This window comes from Sus scrofa, chromosome 10 (genome assembly GCF_054392235.1).
Source record: "Sus scrofa isolate SSC_HxYL_T2T_F1_AM1 chromosome 10, Sscrofa_HxYL_maternal_Yorkshire_Landrace_v2.0, whole genome shotgun sequence".
Lineage (NCBI taxonomy): Eukaryota > Metazoa > Chordata > Mammalia > Artiodactyla > Suidae > Sus > Sus scrofa.
In genome coordinates, this window is record NC_139392.1 from 9820336 (window position 1) to 9844400 (window position 24065).

Here is a 24065-nt window from a genome sequence, read left to right on the forward strand (position 1 = left end):
GCATAATGAGACTGTCCGTGTCTATTTGAAACCAATTTCCTAAGTTAACCTGTAAGGCGTATACTTGAACTTCCTGGGATGCGATTTGGTTGGCATTTTAACACGCGCAAGCATGCAGGCACGACATTAAAAAAATAGCACAGGACTGAAGCTACTGGTATCGATAGGTCTAAACAAAGGAGAATCTCGTTAAGTAACCTTCGTCCCTGTGACATGTGAACCCAGGGATTTGTTTGTTCGAAATTGTCAGTGGGGCAGCAGGAACGTTTTGCCTTGAATGTTGAGCTAAGGTACTCCACGTGGCCATTAAGAAGAAAGAAGAGACACTTAGGATCAACTACAAACAGAAGCCTGTTACCTCTGGCAGGCTCTTGCTAAAATTCTAGCTGCAACCGAAATGTCCCTGTCCACAAGGTGCCCAGAACAGCAAGAGAAAGGCCCCTCAGCCACACGTTCCCTCCCAGCCCTGGAGCTGCCTGCCTGGGACGTTTGTTCTACCTCATCTTGCTGCCGTGCCATTCTCGTGCTGATTCCAATTCAGAACTCAAAATGAAAGATGAAATATCTGCCAGATCACTTCATACTGAAATGCTGTTGCAGTAATAAGTGGTGCTCGGTCAGAGATGGGAACATGGTACTCTCTGGGTAACCTTTTAATTTCTGGAAAAATTGCACAGAATAAATTGAGCGGCGCACACATGGAAACCTAATGGGCCGATGGGTTCTATTTCGCAAAAGCGTCACTCATCAGAGGGTCTCTCCGCTCCCTCTATAACCCCCCTTAAAGAAAACCAGTGAGTTTCCGTGTCCACCACGCACCAAGCTTTCCATGCGCTTTTGACTTGTCAAAGAAGAGATGTTTATCCACGTTCATCAGTCCGTCAATGGACAGTCATGTGTTACACAATCCTATGCTCAACACACAGACTTCTAATTCTCTCTAACAGGAGTTGAACGAGTTCTGAGAGTAGTTTTGGTAAAAATGACCAAGCCAGGCTTAGCAGACGCATCGGGGTGGGAAAGACCCTCTAGGCCCTGCTTCCAGATACACTTGATTCTTTTCAGTTTCGAAGGAAAATAAGTCCTACCCACGTGACTCCATCTCCATCTCTAATTTCAAGCCCCTTCTTTCCGTCAGCTGGTCTTCAGCTCCGATTGGACAACTGCGCAAATCTCCCTCTCTTTCCTACCAGGACAGGACTGTTTCTCAGGTTGGTTGATTCATTTCCATCACATCACATCTACTGGACAGGAAAAAAAAAAAAAGGACTCCTGACACCACTCCCCACTCCCCTGCCTGCCCCCAGGGACCTCTCTTCCTCTTTCCTCTCTCCCGCTACTTCTCAGCTTGGGCATTTTCCAGACACACTCCCCTATTTGGTCTTTGGGGCGGCGTGAGAAACAAAAGAGAGTCTCTCTTCAAAACTAGACCAAGTCTTTCAACTGCTCTGCACTTCAAAACAACCCCGGGTCTCCTGCTCTTCACTGCAAGTATTAAGCAGGCGTGTTTTGAAAAGAGTAGGAAGGCATATGTGGACCTAACAGCTCCTCTTAACACACATGCTGAGAATTCCTTTCTTTTTTTTTTTTTTTTCTGTCTTTTCTCTCTCTCTTTCTCTCTTTTTTTTTTTTTTTTTTAAGAGAGAGAGAAAAGGGTTTATTTCCAACATTGCCCTCTGGTTTAGCCTAGCAAAATCATTTGCTGTCTGTGTCTGTTCGGGTCTTATGGGGGCCACCGGTTGTGGTCCTACAACACAAACACACAGCCAGCCCACAGGCCTCCCGAGCAGACCTATGTGGCAATTCCACAGCATCGTCCCGGTAGCAGCACAAACACATAAACAGAGACATAATCATTCCAAAACACTGAGGCATGCGGGGTTCCTCCAGGCCCTTCCGGACTCTTCCAGAATTGTTCATTAAGATCCTGAAAGGGGGAAGCGGTGCCCTAGGAAAGGGTTGCCCGAAGGGAATTGAAGAGGAGGAGGAGAGCTTTGCCCTCTGTGTCTTTCTGGGAATCTCCTGTCCCCAAACATGGGAGGCGGGGGCGGGGCGGGGGTCTGTCCTGCCAGAGGCATCCGACAGACTAGAAGGGGGGTGGGGGGGAGGTGGTTTGAAAGACTTAAAACGATGGTCGGGTGACCTCTGAGCAACTTCAGAGTCTCCCAGGGGAAGGTGAACGAGCCGGTTGAGGGACAGAGGGAATGAGGCATAGAGGACAGGAGGGAGTCACCCAGGACCACAGCAGCGGCAGCGAGCACCCGAAGGACATTCCAGCCCGTGACGGCAGGCCCCCCACTCCTGACACCGCCCCCTCCCCGACGACCCCTTCCCCAGCCCCCCTCAGACCGGAGGACTCCCCCCCACCCATCCCAGTCCCGGCGCCCTAACTCTGCCTTCACTCTTTGCCACTTTCCCGAGCACTCAAGTCTGTCTCCTGGAAGGGGGATGGGAGAGGTGTTTCAAGAACAAATCTCATGGAAATGAGAATTGATCAGTGTCTCCAGCAAACGCGCTGCCAGTTTTGCAGTCATGGTAAGGCGAGTCGGCAAGAGGGGGACAAGTACTCAGGCTTGTGTGATGGAGGGAGGGGTTGCTTTTTTTTTTTTTTTTTTCCTCCAAGAGACTCTAAACAAGTGAAGGGGGGAAGGGGGGAGCAATCGAGATTTCCACCAGGACTGCAAATCAAGGATGCCCCAGATGCAAATGTCTGTCTCCAGATGTTGATGATAAGGATTTGGACCAGTTACCTTGGCAGGGTCAGAACTGCAGCAGGTTAAGCAGGTGAGTCGTCGGGGATTTTAAAGAAGCCCAAGCCGGTCGCTTTGGCTGGGAAAGTCTACAAACCCCCCATGCAGGAACACTGCACATCTTACACACGCCTCCTTTCACTGGGCTCCCGCGACCTCGGCGGGCGAGGGGGTGCCGGCCGGCGCGCCGGGGCCAAGGGCACGGCCCCCCGCTGGGCCCCCGCGCCGCGGGGCCGGCCTGGCCCCCGGGTCCGCGTCCCGCACGGCTGTGCACTCACCGAGCCGGGCGGCCAGGGGCCGAGGGGCGCCCACCGCTAGCCGGAGCGCCCGGGCGCCTCCCTTTGCTCTTGGTAGCGTCGGTCCGCACTCCCTGTGACCCAGGACGTCATGATGCCTGCCTGTTTTCTCAATGATAACTTGGCAGAAGAAGAGAGAGGCTGCCAGGTTCTCCTCGGGTGGTTACGTGGTATGTGCACGTTTCTGTTTGCATGCGTTTCTGTCTCTCCTCTTGGCAAAATAAATATCTATATTTCCCCCCTCCAAAAAAAATGCCCGGCACTGTCATGATTTGATTGCATTATTGCGTTTGCATAATTGACGCCTCTGGGTGTGTATTTATGTGTGTCTGTGCGTATGGGTTTTGTGTGTGTGTGTGTGGGTTTTTTTTTTCCCCTTTAAATCCTGCTGCTGTTGCTGCTACTGCCGCCGCCGCCGCCGCAGCCGCTGCGAACGGAAAGCAAGCATGCGTTCATCTTTTGTCTTTCATTTTACCTTCAGGGTGACATTCAGTGCCAACTGCTCCCTTTTGACCGTCGCCAATCCCCGGCTGGGCAAAAGACGTTTGTATAAGCGTGGGGGAGGGGAAGGGAGAGAGCCCCTCGGCCCGAATGCTGGGGTCTCCATTCCTGCCACTACCGGACCCCAACCCTACCCGGCCCACCGCCCAGCCCTGAAAACGCATTTTCCCTGCTACCCACCGGGCCCAGGCAGAGAAGCGGCGCCCAGACAGCGAGGAGCATCCACCCGGGGCCAGACACTCCTGTTCTCGGCTGGCACTTGCTGACTTGCATCTCTCGGTTGCATTCCCAGTGTGTAGGCCTCTCACAACTGGAGCTATTTTTGTCTCCCAGAGATGTTCTTTAAAGCCCTTTAAAAATGGGGAGGGGGCAGGGAGGAAAAAGAGAGCAAGGCAGGAAAGGCCAAGCCCCTATTTAAGGGGCTCTCTGGCACATCCGGAAATTTGAGGGGGGGTGCCCTCCAGGCATCTGGACCACAAGGAGAGTTTAAAAGGGCAGAAAGAATGCCTAGCTTTTGTTTGCATTCTTCTGCAACAGCAAGAAAACTTTTTTTTTTTTTAAATACAAAGATATTATTGGTGGCCATTCACTGTATTTGTCATTTCTGTAACTGCGTTCTCTGGAATCCGTCTAGCGCATAATCCTGAATATTTATTTCTGCAAACATGAGAACATATTTTTGATCATGTGGCCACATGACAGGTAAAGCAGAGAGCATGTCGTTTTTGTGATATGTAGTTGTGTTATTTGTCCATTCTATGGTACGTTTTCTGCAGCTCCTAGCCATCATGAGAGTGTGTATATTAAAGACCATGTGTGCATTCCTGAAAAATAAATACGTAGCCCAAGGTTTGGCAAATCCTTTGCCCTCCCTTAGCACTCGTCTGGAGTAGGAGAACAGGTTCAGGAATTTTTTTTTTTCCCCAAGCTTCTTATTGACCTTGGTTGCTGTCACACAGAGCTAACGTCCCTGTTCCCACGGATTCATTCGAACCCTAAAAGATGACAGCAGAAGCCAGCCGAGGTTGCAAAACATAAAGCTGGGAAGAGAGTGGCAAACCTGAAAAACAAAGGCAACTGGGAGAAAAACTTTTGAGCTCATCCAAGAGAGTCTGCAGCTGCTGTAGGCTTGAACAGCGTTTACCTGTTTGCGTGGGTGGCTAAGTTTAGTGAAAATGGCAAGTGACCTGTTAGGCCTTTTCCCTTTGGAGTCCCACGCCGAGGATCCCTAGCAGATGCCAGAGAGCCCACCCTGTCATTATGCAGACAGCAGACAATCCAAATCAGAGAAGGGCCTCCCTAAAGCAAACCTAAGGAGGGGTCCCAGGGCCGACTCCGGAAGTTGAACATTGAACTGGACAGGGCCACTCTTAACAACTGCTCAGAGCTCCCAGCTCTGCTTATCAGTCTCCTTGGAATGCCTGAAAGAGGAATCAGGGCAGTCTTTTCTGGTGCTTCGAGGTTGCCAGGGGTCAAAGATGATTCTAAAGACGGCAACGGTCCCCTCAGAACCCGAGGAGACCTTCTCTCCCCGAGTGACAGGTGAATTTGGGGTAACTGTCCAAGAGGAGCTTGTTGATATTCAACCGACCAACCTGGGTCTCCAGCTTTTTTTTACTTATTAACCTCAGAACGAGACCCTTAAAGACCCACTGGGAAGAGAAAGAACCATAAAAATTTGACTCACTTTAATCCCTTGAAATCCATTATTATTACTTTTTTTTTTTTTTACAGACCCATGCCTTCCATGCTGTCGGCCACCAATCCACATGCCAGTGCAGGCCACCAAGTGGGTTCCTTCCCCAAGGCTGAGATATCTGAGCAACTAGGAAAGTGCAGAGGCGAGGTTCCCCAGTTCTCTGGAGGTTTGATGAGATCCCTTCTAAGCCCAGATTCTCCAAATCCAGTGCTGCCTGGGAACGGCGTTCTGTTGTTTATTCAAGCTCAAATTCCTCAGACTACTTTCAAGTCTTTATTTTCTGGCTTCACTCTAAATAGAATAGTTAATATTGTTGGAGCACGTTCAGTTTAACTTCCCGACCAAACCAGTGGGCGGAAAAACGCTGACTAAGGTGGATGGAACACAGAGAAGGCACTATTCTGAACTTGTAAATCTAATTAAATATATTCCCAACAACAGTATGAGAAGGGTACATTGGTAGTCCCATGTTAGCCAAGGAGATGGTGGCACAGAGAAGTTAAAGTAATTTGCTGAGGAGTTCCCAGTGTGGCTCAGCAGAATCTGACAAGTATCCATGAGGTTCCATCCCTGGCCTCGCTCAGTGGGTGAAGGATCCAGCATGGCTGTGAGCCGTGGTGTAGGTCACAGACGCGGCTCGGATCCCACGTTGCTGTGGCTGTGGTGTGGGCGGCAGCTACATCTCCAATTCAACCCCAAGCCTGGGAACCTCCATATGCCATGGGGGCAGCCCTAAAAGTCCCAAAAAAAAAAAAGAAAAAAAGGTGATTTGCTCAAAGTTACACAGATGAGATTCAAATTCAAGTGCTGTGAATCCTCATTATCAAGCACCTACTAGGGTTAGGGTTAGGGTTACCTACTCAACCTACAGTCCAACTAGTCGAGTGTTGCACCCATGGTTCAATCAGCCTGGTCGCCCACTGCTCATCTCACACCCACTATTAACTCCTTCTGCAGTGTCATTGCTCAGGCATTCAAGGCCATTGGTCAAGTCCAAGTTCAAATCCTTTTTCGCCCACAAGACCTTTATTTACTATTCTTGGGTGTATTGATCATTGCCTCCCTCCGTTCCACAATGTTCACTGCTACACATGACATCACTGTTCTCTGATTCTTTCTAGGGTTGTTTTGAAATCTCTTCTTCACCTCCCACTTCCGTTCTGCCGGGATTATGCATTCCCCCCCCCCCACCCCGGTCTCCTGTGGCTCGCCTAGCAAAGGGCCAAGTACAACACTGGCTCTCATTAAATCGCTTCTGAGGCCCTCACGGACACAAAACTGTCTTTTGAGGAGCCAGGACACCTATATTCAATTTGACAGAAAATTGGAAGTTTTACGTAGCAAAACTTTTATCCTTGGAGCTGGAGAAATGTCAAGGTTGTGTCTCCATATTTCAGACAGACCCTCGAAAAACCACGCGAGATCCAAGGGGAAACTATTTAATTGGAGACACATATGCTGAGGAGGTAGAACTTAATGAGAGTTTTGGGGGGGGCATGTATATAACTAACTGTCGTATTTCTAATACAATCATAAAAAAACTATGACCTTTTTAGGGGGGTGTTATGAGCCTTTCTCTGCTGTGTTTTTAGTTTTATAAGGGTCAAGATATTCATTTTTCTGCTTAAAAAGGAAAATAAATGGGGGGAAAGAGTTGGAACCCCTGTGATGGTCTCTTGGCTCAGCTACTGATCAGCTGTGGGTAACTTTTGGCAAATGATTTAATCCGCCTGGGTCTCAGTTTCCTTCTTGCACAAAGAGAGATTTAACCCATTTCCAAGGTTGCTTCAGCTCTAAGCTGCTACAAATCTGAGAAAGAAGGAGGAAGAGAGAAGGAGAGGAAGAGCCAGGATGAGCCAGCAGGTGTTGTTGTTTTTGTTTTTTGGAGGATCCACAAAATATTCTGGGAAGTTCAGGTAAAGTTAACCAAAGATTGTATTTCTAATTCCTGAGTATAGTTAAACATAGATCAGAAAAAAATCTATACACAAAAATAGGTTCAAACTTACTTTTTCCAAAATGCCCCCCACCTTTTTGCTTTTTTAGGACCACAAACCACAGCATATGAAAGTTCCCAGGCTAGGGGTCGAATCAGAGCTACAACTGCTGGCCTACACCACAGCCACTGCAATGCAGGAACCAAGCCACGTCTGTGAACTACAGCACACAGCAATGCGGGATCCTTGACCCACAGAGCAAGGCCAGGGATCGAACCTGCGTCCTCATGGATACTAGTGGGCTCGTTACCACTGAGCCACAATGGGAACTTCCCCAAGATGGCCCCTTTGATATGAGGTAAAATGACTAATGATGGAGTGTACCGGTGGCCGACCCCATCAGCCAAAACGTTATTAGCCATCCATCAGGCGTGCCTATGGTTGTTCTCTTCCTACCCCACTCAGGCTGTTCTGCAGACTTCATTTGACGTAAATGGATCCAACCATTTCCGCCTTGATGCCTTAGACCTACATGGAGCTTGAATTAAATCAGGAAGTCCAGTGAAGAGCACACACAGGCAGAGCGTGAAGGCGCTTGGGGACCAGAGCCAGAAAGGGCCCGCTTACTCACTCCCCAATGTAACTGTCTCAGAGCAAGCCGGTCTCTGTGCTCCTTCCCTTATTTATCCCAATGCACTGAAGACTGAGAACTCATCGACCTTCTCATCCCGTCTTTGTTAAGATAAAGTGAAAGCAGGAGCGAGAGCACTTTACATTCCAGCAAAACATCGTCATGGCAGACGTGCCTCACTTTACACTAGTGCTGAGTTTCTAAAATGTTTGACAGACTTAGGAGAGCCCATGGAGACAAGAATTCAGGTCCCCCGACAGAGGATCCAAGTTGATTTCTACTGCATCTTGCTAGTTAAGGACATGACAAAGTCCTAGAGCTAGTTAAGGGTGTTATCAGGATGGCTGTGCCCATGAACGGCCCCAGGGCCCTATCCCAGTCCACACCGGCAAGACAGGGTCTGAACTGTGGGAAAGCATTACAGCAAATCAAGGCAACTACAAGTTCATCAGGATATTTCCTTAAAATAAAAATGTACACCATGCCTCTGACATGAAAGGAAACAACTTCCTATAAGACAGGGGTCCTCAACCCAGATTTCAGGCTAGTTCATCTACGAATGAATTAAGAAAGTCTTGAAGGTGTAGGCAAAATAGGTGTGCGTGTGTGTGTGTGGGTGGGTGGGTGGGGGTGGGTGTGCACACAGTAACCTATGCACTGTTCTCAAGACAAGACCCATAAGTTTCATCACATTCTCAGAAGGGTTCATGACTCCAGAAAGGTTAAGGACCACTGATGTAAGAAGAGATTATTTTAAAACTGGATTCAGAGAGAACAACACATTCATTTAAGCCAAACGTCATGCCAACGACTACACGAAGAATGTCTCATAATCACCAGTATTCAGAATGATGGCCCTGAGACACAATAAAAGCTTCAATCATCAGAGAAATTTATTGTCAAGGTATTTTATGTAACTGACAAGGGAAAATGGACCAGCCTTTTAGAAAGAGTTGAATACTGAATTAAAAGAAGAAGAACTTCCTGGTTTGGTTTCAGCTGGCTGGACGATGCTCCTTGTGCTAAGAAAGATGGATTAGGGTGGGAAGATACTCATTGTTTCGGGGAGTACAGTTAAGATCCGTGGCAGCTGTCAGATGCCAGAGAATGAGGGCTGTGGCAGAACTGTAGCTGTGAGGTCAGGAGCGGGGGGGGGGGGGGGGAGTATCTGCCAGGGAGCTGGAATCAGCGGGCCTTAGAGTCTGGCTTGGCCACCTGAATTAATGATAGGGTGTTAGAGTGATCCAAATCAAGACCAGGCTAAGAAAATTATGAATTTGGTTTGGAATATGCTAGGCTAACAGGCCCGTGGAAGCCAGATTTCTATCAGCCTTGGGAAAGATTTAGAAGAACGCTCTGGCTGGAGAAATTTATTCAGGAATTATTCAGGAATTGGCAATGGCTTCAGCAGGTGTTAAAGATGGGGGGGGGGAAATTATGAATGTGAAGGACTTGCAAGTGTCTGAAATAAAACCGCATTTATTTGAATTAAGTCTAATTTGTAAACAAGGAAATTATATACCACCCAAGGCCAAGGAGTGACGGCGATTTTAAATATGTATGGACACCTGGATTTGTACCATCAATTTCTGGAGAGAGTTACACATCTCCGCTTTTCTTTTACACCTGGGGTTTTCCGGGGTTCTTTCATTTCAGGGCTCTATTTTCATTCGAGGTAGTCACTGCCTCGGTTCAGCAGAGAGAAGGTTTTCCTTGGCAACCAGGTTCCACTGGAAAAAATAATCAAGATGTCACCTGATGCTGCAAGTCACCAACTCAGCTCTCAGCTCTGCGTCCCTGCCAGTTGCTGCGCCGGCAGAGGAAACTCGTGTCACGGAAAGAACACTAACCTTGGAGTCAGAACACACGAGTGGGAGTCTAATTTCTACTTCTCGTGGCTCTGGCAACCCTGGGCAAGTCACTCAACTTCTTACAACCTGGATTTCCTCTTTAATAGCGCCCCTCCCATTCTTGGGGGGAGGGTCCTTCAAACATTGATATTTAGGTAACTGCCAAAGAGGGGCATGAGGGAACCCAACCACACACTTCAAAGTCACCTTGATCAACTCCTGCACGACGGACCCCTGCCCCTTTCCAGGGACACCCCAGCATGGGCCACAGGCCTTCCTCCCTATTACCCCCAGCAACACACCTCTGTGACTATGTGTGTCATACTTTAATTATTGTTAACATGTCTGTCTTTGCTGCTCAGCTGTAACTGCCTTTAGTGTCATAGCCATTTCTGTTATCTTTTTATTCCTAGGTCTGAGCACACAGCAGGTGCTCCATAAATGTTCAAGGAATAAACTGTTCTCATAGGAGAACCTTAGGGAGTTCCTGTTGTAGCTCAACAGAAATGGATCTGACTAGTACCCATGAGGACGCAGGTTTGATCCCTGGCCTCAGCTCAGTGGGTTAAGAATCTGGTGTTGCCATGAGCTGTGGTGTAGGTCACAGACACAGCTCAGATCTGGCGTGGCTGTGGCTGAGGCTAGCGGCTACAGCTCCGATTCAACCCCTAGCCTGGGAACTTCCATATGCTGCAGGTGTGGCCCTAAAAAGACCAGAAAAAAAGAGAGAGAGAGAAACTTGGCCTGCATCTACTTCTATTCCACGAAGCCTTTGGCCAATCTGGGAAATGGAAAAAGCAGAGCCAGCCTTACCGACAGGCCCTCAGCTCTACGGTGGTCCAGGTACTTTGCTCAGAAGGGGCCTTGCTCAGAAAACGCCTACATTTACTGCTTATTAAGCTACCTTATGTGGACAGTTATTATATTATAAGGGAATAAAGTATGTCATTTCCCAAACGTATTGAAGCTTAACATGCACAACTTCGTCTCCCTCCAAAAACTGTAACCGGACTTCATTTGACACCAATGTGGCACTGCTGCCTACCAGGTTTTACCAGAAAGCTCAGGAGACAAAAACGAGGGAGGGAGAGGGTGCAGGGAGCCCAAAGAAAAGCTGAATGGCTGTCACAGTGTTGTGGAAAGGACCAAGCAAGACAGGGTTGGTGTCCTGCCTCCAATTCCTTAGGCAATATCTTAAGGTCTCTGTGATCAGTTACGGCATATCCTTAAAATGGACTCATACCATTTCAGTGTCAGAGTCACTGGGGAGCTGAAATGCACAAGAAGGCACAGTGCCACCTGCAAGCCGGCAGCTGAGCAAAGTCAATTTCCCTCCCCCCCCCTTCCTCTTGTCTGTTTACCCTCCCAGAAGAAAAGAAAAAAGAATCTAATTCATTGGTTTGTAACAATGAACAACTTGGAAGCTTGTCTCTTGGCCAGGCTGCAAAAAAAAAGCGGATCACAGGGATTAGGTTAAATCAGTGGCTCCAAACTTTGCCATGTCCTGGAATCACTTGGGAAGCTTTTAAAAGCTGTCCTTGACGCGCAAGCCACACCCCGCAGCGATTCAGGCTGACCATGTGGGGATTCGAGCCAGGCAACAGTACGTTGCCTAAACCCCCTGAGGGATGCCAGTAGGCACCCACGTTCGGGACCCGCTGGCACATGGAGAGAAATGGGCCTGAGAGCCGGCGATTTTAGCTGATTGGAGCCTGAAGCTTGTCAAGCCCAAGGTTCGAATTCAGGTCCAGGAGGGCAGCCCCCCTCACTCCCTCATGAAGCCAGAAGGCTCATTCCTTCTCCAACATTCTATCAATGAACCCTGGACAGGGGACTAGCCCTGGGCGGACTCATTCCAAGCTCCAAAAAAGCAAATAAAAGAGCACAAAAGGCATCTGTATTTGCAGGACTTGACAGTTTAGAAAGGACTTCACCCCTTGAATCTTCGCAACAAGCCCGCCTCGCTGGCGTTGTGATGTCCAGTTCAGACACAGTGAAACCAAAAAAGAGGAAAGTTCAATTTGCTCGGGGACAGAGTGGCAGACTCGGGTCTCACACTTAAGTCTGGGTTCCAGGATGGAAGGGTTTTCCCTGGACTGTTCTGCCCTAGAATCCCTACTGGTTATCAGTCAGCAGGGCTGGATGCTCCTCTGAACGTTGGTTCAGAGCTTCCGTGCTGCTCTGGCATGTCAGGGAAGAAGGCGGAGGGAAGGAGGGAGGAAATTATTTGTAAATATGTTTGAGTTAGGCTGGTTTCTCTCCAGCAGGCCTTTTCAAATTTTTTAATATGCTAACAAGCATTGAAAAATCTCTAAAATTTATTTCCAAGCAGTGAAACCCTTTTTTAATATTTTGTTATTCTAGTTGATTTACAAGGTTCTGCCAATTTCTGCTGTACAGCAAAGTGACCCAGTGATACATATATATAATATGTTCTTTTTCTCATAATTATCTTCCATCACGTTCCATCACAAGGGATTGGATAGGGTTCCCTGTGCTGCACCGCAGGACCTCAATGCTCATCCCCTCCAAATGTGACAGTTTGCATCTACCAACCCCAAACTCCCAGTCCGTCCCACTCCCTCCCTTCTTATGCTCAGGATTTCTTAGGACGAATGGTCCCATGGAATGCTAGTCAATAAAAGTTGCTTTCCTCACTCCCCTTGAGATTTTGTTCAAGTGTCGCCCTCTCAGAAAGGACACCCCCCTGCCAGCACCTTCTGTAAAACAGAATCAACACCTGCTCCTCAACGCAGTCCTCCCCACGTGACTTTCTGCTTTGTTTTTCTCATGGCCCGTAACACCATCTAACATACTGTGTCATCGGTTTATTGATTTTGTTGACTGGACTCGCCCTCTATGTCTGGACGCTGTACGAGCGCCTGGCCTTTTCTGGCTCTTCTTTGCAGTGAGCTTTCCAGCATCTAGAAGTGTAACTAGCCCAGAGTAGGTGTTCCCTAAATGTGTGTGAAAGGAATGAATGAAGGGCCACAGAGAAATATGCCTGCAAGAATTCAAAGGAAGGGACCGTCTCCCCAGGTATGGTCCCTTTAAGGAAATTCTTTCTCATTCTAGTTATGGCTTACCACCACCTAATGAAGTGGATATGATCCCTACCTTATAGAAAGATAAAATGAGAGTTAGAGCAATTAGACCCATAAGCTGAGGGGGGGGACATGGTTAAGCCAAAAGATGATTAAACCAGAAATGATTCTTCTTAATTTTCTGCATAATTATTGTGAGATGAAGTATGTATGGTGGCTGTTTTCAGCAGTATCTGTGCAATCTAATACAAATGTGGAGAGCCACGAAACACCTGCACAGAGAACTGACGTTATCAGGCCAGGAAACTCTTTTCCATCTACCAAACCAGACCAAGCTGAGATACAAACATTCAGCAGACCCCTGATATTTCACACTGCTAATCATTGCCTGGCTTCGGATTCTCCGTCCGTCAAACCATATTCTGAGAGATGCCCTATGGAATCTCATGGAAGGCAGCCTGTGGCATAGGTGTGAGCTGGGTCCTCGCCCACTCTTTCACAAAGGCTCTACTGTATAAGAACAGTGCTTGGCATCGCTGCGGAGCTGTCCTCTGCTAAAGGTCAAAGTGCTGCGAACAATGCAAAGAGAAGCAGAAATGATGCTGGTCCGTGGGGTTCCGAAAATGACCCAATTGACCGGTTCCACTTCAGATTCAGATAGGAGTGCTGGAGTGGACAGCAAGGGAACAATGTCCGATGGACGCTGTCTCCTCTGTGCTTTCCTTTCCATCCCGAAAAAAAAACCCATTTACACAGCGATGATCTTTTCGCAATGGAAGTGATATTTATTAAACACACCAGAAACTACAAATCCAAATGAGCACTTCCCTCCAAAATCATCATTTGGGGAGGCTATGTAATTACCTCAGCCATCCTGTGATTGCTCTGAACATTTTGGGAATTCCTCTTTCAAAATTACCTTCACAACTGGTTTAGGATTTACACACACACCAAAAAAACCCCAAACCATTCCTTTATGGCTGCCCTTTATGTAACAAAAAATCACATCCAATCCCAGGCCATCTTGGTGGGTCAAGGCAGTGGGTAACATACTGACTTAACGGCCCATCAGAATCTCCCAGGCATTTACCAAGGACACAGCATGCCAGACAGACACCAGTTCGCTTTGCAGTGGATCGGGGCTGGGGACTGGGAGTCTGTTTTTAAGTAACGACTCCAGGTGACTCTGATGCATCCAGTTTTCCTTGTGAACTGTGGGTTCGAGTCTCTAGCTGGTAAAGACAGGCTGAGCCAGTGAAGCTTCCTCTATTGTCTGCCATAAAGGCTGAACCTCTAATATCCAATTAACTCATGCAGTCACCCAACACCTGTTGAGTCCTTACTGCAAAGTGTTTGCAATGAGAAGTGGGGTAAAAGAAGGCAGATGGTTAGGTCAAAGACAACCCTATCGGACACATCCTCTCTCTTATCATGCTCTCTTGGCCAACCTCATGGCTTCAGCCTTTGCCTTGGAGATATTCCAAAATGAAAGAAAGACTGTAGACTCCAGAATAAAGCTGTCTGGAGCCAGACCCTTGCTGACCACTTAATCAGGTGACCTGGGGCTACTTATCTGTTCTCGGTCTGACCTCCCCGTCTTTGAGAGGCAGCTAATCGTAGTACCTTTCTCCTAGGATGTTGAGAGCACTCAGATAAGGTGTATAAAATGTTTAGCACAGAGTTCGTGGTTTTCAATAAATATCAAGTATTATTACACTTAATACTTCTATGCTAATGATTCTGAAATCATAAATTCTACATCTGGGAGTTCCTGTTGTGGCTCAGTGGAAATGAATCTGACTGGTATCCATGAGGACGAAGGTTTGATCCCTGGCCTCGCTCAGTGGGTTAAGAATCCAGCATTGCCGTGAGCTATGATGTAGGTTCCAGACATGGCTCAGTTCTGGTGTTGCTGTGGCTGTGGCACACGCCAGTGGCTACAGTTCTGATTTGACCCATAGCCTTGGAGTCTCCATGTGCTGCAGGTGAGGCCCTAAAAAGACAAAAAAAAAAAAAAAAAAAAGGACAAATAAATATATAAATTCTACATCTGAAATTCCAACCATTTCAATTCACCAGATACAAATTTGAATCAAATATTGGCCCAACTTCTCAAATTTATTCTAACTTTTCTGTTCTTGATCTTGGGTTCTAGTCATCAATCATCTGTAGGGCCATTCAATCCCCAAACCAAATTTTCTCAGATTCTTTCTCTGAGCTTACTCTATCTACCACGCCAACAAATACAGAGCCACTTGGTTATAAATTCATGTTGATTCTACCTCAACAGTTTTGCTTTCTGCTCTCGTGTGTGTTATTTTTTAATGTTTATTAATACCTTGCTACATACCAGCTATAAACACTATACATGCATCAATTCGAGTAAACAACTTCATGAATTAAGTGCTATTATTATTGCCATTGTAGAGATGTAAAAACTGAGGTACAAAGAGGTTAGGAAACTTTCTGGGATTCAACCTGGAAACTAAGAGTCAATCCTGGCAGCATGGCCCAGAGCTATGCCTTTCACCACCACACATGATTAATGGTAATGCTTTTAAAAATAATCATATGGGTTGATTTCCGGGCATGGTATACCTTCATGCCAGTCCTATGACAGAGATGCTGTTAAAACACCTCTTTTTTGGTGAAAAAACGGGGGCCCACCATGTATGAGGTACACTTCCCAAGTTCAATTGTTCCACTTGGTATGCCCCAGCCTGATGAAATGACTTTCCAACATTTCTCATCACCGCCCAGTTGAAATGTTGCCAATTACTTTACACTGAGGTTTCAGAATAGTCTTTCCAAAGCTTCGTTCTTGTCATTTACTCTTTAAAAAAATCACTTATTAAACACCAACTCTATTCCAAGCAATAATTCTCTAATTCATCATTTAATTACCCCCAAAAAATATGACCTGGAGCTGTCTACAAGAAGCTCTTTGTCTTTGGGGGAGGCTGGTGCATAAATAGAATTTCAACAACGTGCAATAGGGGCCCTAAACAGGTGCACAGAAAATGGCCCCTAATGCAGCATGGCATGGGATGAGTCAAAGAAGGCCAAGCATGAGCTTAAAGGATTAGTAGAATCAGCCAGGAAGCTAAGGTAGAGAAAAAGAAAAAGAGGGCCTTGATTAATGAAACTGAAGAAGACATAGATAAACAGAAAGATATCCCATGTTCATGAAGTAGAAGAATTGTGCAAAATTTCTATACTGTTCAAAGTAATCTGTAGATTCAATGCAATTCCTATCAAGATTCCAACAGCACTTTTTATAGAAATAGAAAAAAAAAATCCTAAGATTCATATGGAATCACAAAAGATCCCTAACCGGCAAAGCAATCCTAAGACGAAAAAGCTAGAGGCATTATACTTCCTAATTTCAAGCTATATTACAAAGTTAATCAAACAGTGTGGTACTAGTACAAAAACAGACACACAGACCAATAAAACAGAACCAAGAACTCAGATATAAACCCATACATAAACAATCAACTAATATTTGCCAAGGGAGCCAAACACACTCAATGGAGAAAAGACAGTCCCTGCAATAAACAGTGCTGGTAAAACTGGATATTCACATGTAAAAGAAAGAAACTGGACCCCAATCTTACATCACTCACAAAAATTTAGTTAAAATGAATGAAAGATTTAAATGTAAGATCTGAAACCGTTAAAACTCCTAGAAGAAAACATGGAGAAAAAACTACTTGACATTGGTCTTGGCAATGATTTTTAAGGACATGACACTCAAAATACAAGCAACAAAAGCAATAATAAGCAAGTAGAACCACATCAAACTAAAAAGCTTCTGCAGAGAAAAAAAAATATCTGCAGCAAGAGGAAATGGCATCATATATAAAAACATATGGAAAAAAAACCAAATAATCCAATTTGAAAATGGGCAAAGAACCTGACTAGACTTTTTTTTCGAAGAAGACATTCAAAAGGTCAACAGGTACACGAGAAGGTAATCAATATCACCAATCATGAGGAAGATGCAAATCAAACCACACTGAGTATCACCTCCACCTGTTAGAAAGGCTCTACCCAAAAAGATAAAAAGTAACAAAAGTGGAGAGAAAGGAACAGTTTACAATGTTGGTAGCAATGTGAATTGTTGCAGCCATGTGGAAAACAGTATGGAAGTTCCTTAAAAAAACAAACGAACAAACAAAAAACCCACCCAGACTTAGAACTACTTTAAGATCCAGCAATCTTTAAAAAATTGGGTATATATCTGAAGGAAGTGAAATTACCATCGCAAAGAAATATCTGTCTCCACATGTTCACTGAAGTATTATTTACAATAGCCAAGACATGGAAATAATTTAAATGTCCATCAATGGATGAATGGATAAAGAAACTGTGATATATAAAATATATATGTATAATATGTATAATTCTTATTAATAAGTAATAAGAAGGAAATGCTGACATTTGCAACAACAAGGATGAAACTGGAGAGCGTTAAGTGAAATAAGTCAGAGACAGAAATTCCACTTATACGTGGAATATAAAATCCCGGAACTCATAGAAACAGAGACCAAACTGGGAAAAAATGGGTGAAGGTCATCAAAGGGTATGAACCTGCAGTTATGAAATAAATAAGTTCTGGGGATACGATACGTAGCATTAACGACAGTTAACCATACAGTACTGTACATTTTACAGTTGCTAAGACAGTTGATCTTGAATGTTCTCACCACCAAAATAAAAAAAAAATGGTACCTATGTGAGCTGATGGATAAGACTAACTAACTGTTTTGTGGAAATTATTTCACAACATAGTCATCCCATCATTACATTGTACACTTTAAAATGTATACACCGTTAATGTCAATCATAGCTCAATAAAGCTGGGGGACATTAAAATAAAAAAGGAGAGAGGGCTTTTTTGGCCGAAGGGAAAACAGGCTGGGAGCAGTGTGAACTGAGGTTGGGCGCTTGCTATCAATCTCTACATGGAGTAAAACCTGAGCCGCCGCAGCTGCCCACCCGCAGCATCCCCTGGGCAGAGTTCAGGGTGGAGACCAGGAGCGAGGGACTCTGCGCTCTGGGAAAGCTACAAGAACAGGCCTTCAGAGAGTCAGGTATTTTTAGGAGAAGATTTTATGAGCCCAGTTCTTGCATCCCCCCATATCTGGAAGAACACTAAAACCCTTCACGGTGGTGTCTGCCCCTTGCGACCAGTAGTGACCTTTGGGAGATGGGCGACAAACTTTTGTAAAATGTGTGTGTGCTGCAGGCACCTCCCCCTCACCTTTATCCTATCCCGATGGTCCCCCATTCCTCTTTGGCTGGCACTTCAGCCTGGTCTGTAGTTAAGGATAAAGAATGTCATCTGTGAATGCAGTCGCCTCCAAGGGTGAGAGCCAGTGAGTCCTGCAGGCTGTGAAAGCTCAGGATACTGGCCCTGAGAGTAGACTGCAGATCAAAGGAGGGAGTTCAGTGAGCCCAGGCCTCTTTTGTTCCTGCTGCCTGCCCTTTGTTGCAAAAACCCCTAGATAGGCAAGCTCCTCTCTCACCTGTGCTGAGAGATTTCTCGGGGCTACCTGAGATAGTCTCCCAGGGCTTAAGTCCTAATTTTGCCCCCAATAAAACTTAGCTCTCAACTTTCAAGCTGTGTATTTTTTTAGTCGACAGTAGGAAGCCCCAAATGATCCTGGGCTATTCAGCATGGCTCCTGTCACTCCATGTTGAAGGGTTTAAGGACCCCATCTGGAAGGCTTGGTTGGGCTGGAGATGTGTTAAAACTTGGTTTATGCATGAGCAGGCAGTTTTGATGAGTTTCCTGTTGTATATGTTTATCTGGGTTTGCGGGGGGCGGTTCTGATGGGAAGTACAGGCTAAAGGATCTTCCTTCCTCTTAGAGCTGGCATCGCTGGAATCTCAGAAGGGAAGCAGACTGGGGAGGAGCAGAGGTCCTCAGCCGGTCTGTGGAGTCTGGATGTCCTGCTACAATGGGCAGCAGCTGAAGGACTTTAAAGGGAACGACATGATTGTATTTATGCCAAAGAATGGATTACCTGGGTGCCTAATGCCATCCCTTGCCTCATAATCTTCAAGCGGCTTCCTCACACCCAAAGAAGGAAGTGCCACCTCTTCTGCATTCTAGGAAGAAACCCCAAGTGTAGAGGCTTAAGGTGCCCTCATATTTGCGCTGTGCTAGAAACAGCAAGTGGGCGCACGTGGCTGAAGCAGAGCCAGAGGTGGGATAGGTTGGGGCACTGGAAAAAGACAGGGGGTGAGAGCAAACAGAGCCATCAGAGGGTTGTGTGCAGGGGAGAACCTGACATGATGTATTTTGAAGAAAAAAAAAAAAAAAAAAAAGTCCCTCTGTGTGCGCTGACCTGGGGATGCTATCACACAACGATACACAGGATTGCTCCTAAAACAGGGTTCTACACCCCAAACCTTTGGGGACACTGCTCGTCTCTCAGTGCCCATTCCTTTTTGAAGCTTCACAAATTCTGACATCTATCACATACTTATCTTTGACTCAAGAGGGAAAGGGAATCAAAGTCAGGACTGCCTTTTCATCCCCCGGAGCCCTTGTGAACAGCGCTGGTGTGCACAGCACATTCTGAGAGCAGAGGGCAGAGGGCTGGGACCTAGGGAACTGGTGAAAGCCTTGGAGCCACTGTTTAAAATACAATGCAATGGGAGGAGAACACACAGGAAGCCACCATCCCTTGCAATCCACAGAGTCAAGTCGGAGAGCTTGTGCTCAAAACACCTGGCATCCAGATGTGGCTCTTGCATTTACCCGCTGAGTGGCCTCGGGCAATTCAATTGTCTGAGCCCCTTTTCCTCCAGGGAGGGGAATCCTGCCTCCGCAGGTGAGGGGCAGAGATAAATGAGGTCAAAGGACAGCAGCACTTTGGAAATGATCCAATGGACTAGATGAGAGTCGGCTGATTGTCCCCATGTGGGTCTTGGAGCCAGAGAAGGGAGTGTCTTCAAGTGGAGAAAGAGGGAAGAGAGAGGCTGGCGCAGCAAGTGTTGGGGGGCCTGGGCTTCAGCACGAGGACGAAGTGATGTCATCACGTGATCGAAAGCAGCGATCTTTCACTTCCCATGTGATATTTTGAATTTTGCAATAAAACAGTATTTCATAGACTCTATGATTTGAGATTCATCCTAAACCTCCTCCTTACACACGAGGCTGCTTGGGGAAGAACAACTCTTGGGGAAAGCTCACTTGCTGGGGCCGTCTCCAGGAAAGGGCCTTTGAAGGATCATGGGTTAGGTATGGTTCCGTGTGAATTCAGTTGGGTGATTAAAATGCTATCTCATCCAGTTCCTAGTCTTTGTGACCCTCTCATTCCCAAAGAGACCCCAGGAGAGCCGCATGCACATTCAGATCCATTCTAAGCAGGAATGCATCCTGACCTCTAGTCGGGGGCAGTCCAAGAGGGCGAGAGATCAGGTCGGAGTCATTATCCTCCCAGCCTTGTGCTCACGGGGCATCCTAATTCCAGAACGTGAACTCCTTGTTTCTATAATCAAATCCCCACTTTGCTCGAGGCATAACCCCAATAACCAGTTTTTTTAAAGCCATCATTTTTTGAACTCTTCACGTGGTTCAGCAATGTGCTGAGTGCTTTATTATGTTTAATACTACAAGGTAGGCCTTATCTCCTTTTCATAACTTACAGAAGTTGAAGTTTGAGATATTAAATAACTTAGGGCCATGAGTTGGTAAGTGGTGGGGCCAGGATGGGGGTTGAGCTGTCCATCTGCTCCCTTATCAGCAAGGTCAGGGTACCTGAGCCTGGGTTCTGAATGCTGGCCGTGTTTCTGGGTCTTCTCTACAGCCCAGGCTGCTGTGACTGGTCCTCCTTGGACTCCCTGGCTGTCTGGAATACCCCCTAGCCAACCACCCACCACTCTCTGAGCTTCTCCCCTGCACCAAGCGCCCATCTGTCTCCATGGCAACAGATTCTATGCGCCAGTCTCTGGCTCACACTTCCTTCCCTAAGCCGCACGGGGTGGGCCAGCCCAGCACCTGCCCCATCCAAGTAACCTGCCTCTCGTCTGAAATCTTGGCTTGTCTGCCCTGTGATTTCTAAGCATGTGAGGTTGGACTGTGTGACCGTGAAGTCTCCTAGGGGTAAAGGTTTGAGGTTTCATGAGGCAGAAATGAATAAAAATACTCACCTTCACCTTCTTTCACATTCGAGATAAATAAGATAAACTGAGTCCATGCAATTATCATTTTTAAGGACTAAATCAGTGAGTGAATTAGATTATGAGGAATTCATTTGTCTATGTGGAGATTAAACATTAATGCCACATCTCCAATTTGACAAGATGATACACTTAAATTGCTAAGGAATAAAAAAAAATGTTTCCTTGCAAAGACCAATAAAAAAAAATAAAAAAACAACAAAAACAAACAAACAAACAAACCTGAAATTGGGTCAATTTTTAAGTGCAACAGTCTCTGGGCAATAGATTTCATACAGTATTCAAGCAAGAGAACCATTACTTTCGAAAGTAATAGTACTTGGAATCTCCATCTGTAAGAGCTCATAGGGGAGCTTCTCTAGCTGAATGGCAGTCTGAAGGCTTCTTCCTCCAGATAGACCCTCTCTGCTTCATCACAGCCCAGGAAGCCCCTCCACTACCCCCCCACAACACACACACACGCACACCACCCAGTGACAGTGGCTTTGGGGGTTGTTCTTTAAGTGATTCCATGTCTAGCTCCTGAAAGTATTAGGTGTCGGTTGAGATGACAGGGTTGAAAAAGCGATTGATGGTTTGGGTTTAGGTACCAGTAATAACAGAAGAAAAGCGCTGAATGGTCCAGGATAAAGAGCCTCAGTTATCAGGAAAGGGGGTTTTGGAAGCAAAATGTCCTTCCACAGTCGTCTTGGCAACATCAACTCCCCTGTTCCAAGCTGCTCGGTCAGCCTAGCATGCGCTGACCTGAGACACTTGTCTTTGAATTTCGCCACCCCTACCCCCCTACCCCAGTCTCCAGCCTTAGTGCCTTAACCTTGACAAGCTCCTCTGTCTGATGTTGAATTCTGCCAAACTCTCCCCTACCACTTTGGGGTGGAAAACACTGGAAAAATTCCCCTTGGTAAATAATACATGTTTCCTAAGTTTACGCTCTTACCACACTCTGTGCACCTACCATATTTAAAAATGTCTTTCCTCTCCCTCTACCTCAGTGGACCACCTACCTGGAACTGAGAAATTTTAAAAACTAAAACAAGGACGACAGTTTTAAAAGATCTGACTGTACTGATTAGACTGATCATTTCCCACATAGCACTGTTTTGCGAGCTGAGCAGAGCTGTTACTGCAGGACTTGAAGATGAGCAGTTTCAATATCCTCTGGTTCATGTTCATAATCTCGGCTATTTTGAACTTGGAAGAAAACAAATTCTGTTGTTACATTAGAAAAATTAAAGATAAGTAAATAAAAGTACTACAAGTCTCCTCTTTCTAAGAACACTTGATAATATTCAGATTCTGCACGACTCCCACTTTTCTGCCCTGTATTAACACTTTAGGTTGAATTAATTTATTAGTGGGCATTTCCATCGTGGCTTACTGGGTTAAAGGCCCCACCTTGCCTCTTTAAGGATGCAGGTTTGATCCTTGGCCTTGCTCAGTGGGTTAAGGATCCGGCATTGCCAGGGCTGTGGCATAGCCTCAGCTGCCGCTTTGATTCAACCCCTGTCCTGGGAACTTCCATATGCTGCAGGTGCAGCCCTAAAAAGGAAAAAAAAAAGAAACTATTAGTGATGACATTACCCAGCATTTAAACTACAACCATAATTTTTTCATGACAATCAAATGCCGATACTTCCTTGATGGAGGGACTGTGATTTCTGTTCACTTTTACTTGGAAGCTGAAACTTATACATAGATATTGCACTTTTCCCCCTTGGCTTAGTTTGTAAAGTTTGTTTTATTAGGCCACAGACACAGGAAAAGCTTTGAGTTCTCCTAAATGGTTGCATTTAAATGCATACATGAGCATTTCATTGTAGATAGTGGAACTCAAAGTTCACAGAGAAGTTACCTATTAGATATATGGTCTGTTTCTATGTCCAAACTTAATGCTGAAATGTATTTAAAAAAACCCCTAAAATTCAATGTGAGCTACTTATGCACAAGGACCGTGGGACCAGCCTCCATACAATTATTTAAGACGTTATAAAGAGTGTTTTCCATCTTTCTTATGCTTGGAAATAGTTAGATTTTATGACTGCTGGGTCGGAGCCAAAAAAATATAATTTTATGCCATAAAATACAACCTTTTCCTTTGGCTGTGGAAATTTATATGTACATATTTATGTGCTTATATAGATAAAAATCTTCATAAACAGAGTGGCCCATTTGAGAGGAACTCAATTTAAAGTAAGTCGTTCCCAACTCTGAGAATATTACCTCTGTGCTTTAAAAAATTCACTACTTCCCCATAACTTACCAAATTAACAACAAATGCCCTAAACTGGCATTCAAGTCTCTCCACAATGTTTAAAAATCATCTCTGGATTTTCTCCTAGTTCTTTACCATAAAAACTCTTAACCTACTTAAGTAAAACCAGATAGAGCTGCCACCATGTCCAAACCCTGGACTCTCTCTCAAGCTCCACCACAATTCCCATTTGTCAAAGTCCCAGACATCTTTCAAGTCTCTTCCTAAATGTTACGTCCTTGTAGTTGTGACCCATCTCCTCCTATATGAATAATTTCTCCACCATTTGGACTTCCATAGTTCCTTAGAGCTTCCTGATGGTGTCTGTCAGAACTCTGTTGAATTAAATCACATGGCTGTTTCAAAAAACTATTACAATCCTGTATTTATACTAGATTCCATGGACACATATGTTCACTTGTAAAATCTGGTAGCCCAGACCCCAAAATGCAATGAGTAGTCTCAAGGACAAGGACTTTATCCATCAGACAGATTTTGGACAACGGCAAATACACAAGAGCAAAGCCTCAGCTTGATTTTCCCACCAAGGTGCTCAGGAATGAATGTGCATTAACTGGTGAAGAGACTATTGCAAGAGAACCTCCTGGCATGGAATGGGCATGACAGTGTCCTTCCATTTAGACAGGATGCGAAGCTGCTCCACATGGACATGGGACAAAACCGAAGCAGGAGGTAGATGGGTCCCAGGCCCAGCAACTGTCCCCTGTTCCCTGTGCACAGATAACTGCAAGATGATTATGGAAGGAGCACGGAGGAGCTGGGTCCTGCTCGGATAACAGATAAAGAGACCACATATTTCTGATGCTTGAGGTCAAGGAACCTCCTGAACGACACATGTACAGAAAGGCTCCTCGGGGTCAGAGTCGGGAGGGGAACCAGATCACGGTAA

The 24065-nt window shown here is 45.8% G+C and overlaps 1 protein-coding gene and 1 long non-coding RNA gene across 30 annotated transcripts in view; one reads left to right on the plus strand and one right to left on the minus strand.

Annotated features, from left to right (window-relative positions):
- ESRRG (estrogen related receptor gamma) overlaps nucleotides 1–24065 on the minus strand; it is a 663361-nt gene that overhangs the window by 607121 nt on the left and 32175 nt on the right. For 3 of the 29 annotated variants that reach the window (XM_021064119.2, XM_084979066.1, XM_084979056.1), the window contains exon 1: nucleotides 3728–3859. The exons of 19 other annotated variants lie outside the window; for them this stretch is intronic. Coding sequence is in view for 1 of the 10 variants with exons in the window: in XM_084979052.1 (XP_084835178.1) it covers nucleotides 1089–1108 (20 nt within the window). In the remaining 9 variants the exon portion in view is untranslated. Of the gene's footprint in view, nucleotides 1–1088; nucleotides 1242–2750; nucleotides 2863–3028; nucleotides 3860–24065 lie in introns of those variants that run through there. 7 more of the 29 variants (XM_021064120.2, XM_084979087.1, XM_084979075.1 and 4 more) reach the window with 4 other exon arrangements.
- LOC146398783 (uncharacterized) lies at nucleotides 3090–4395 on the plus strand. Its single transcript, XR_014817318.1, has 2 exons — nucleotides 3090–3216; nucleotides 3528–4395. It is a non-coding gene; the product is annotated as an uncharacterized LOC146398783 (long non-coding RNA).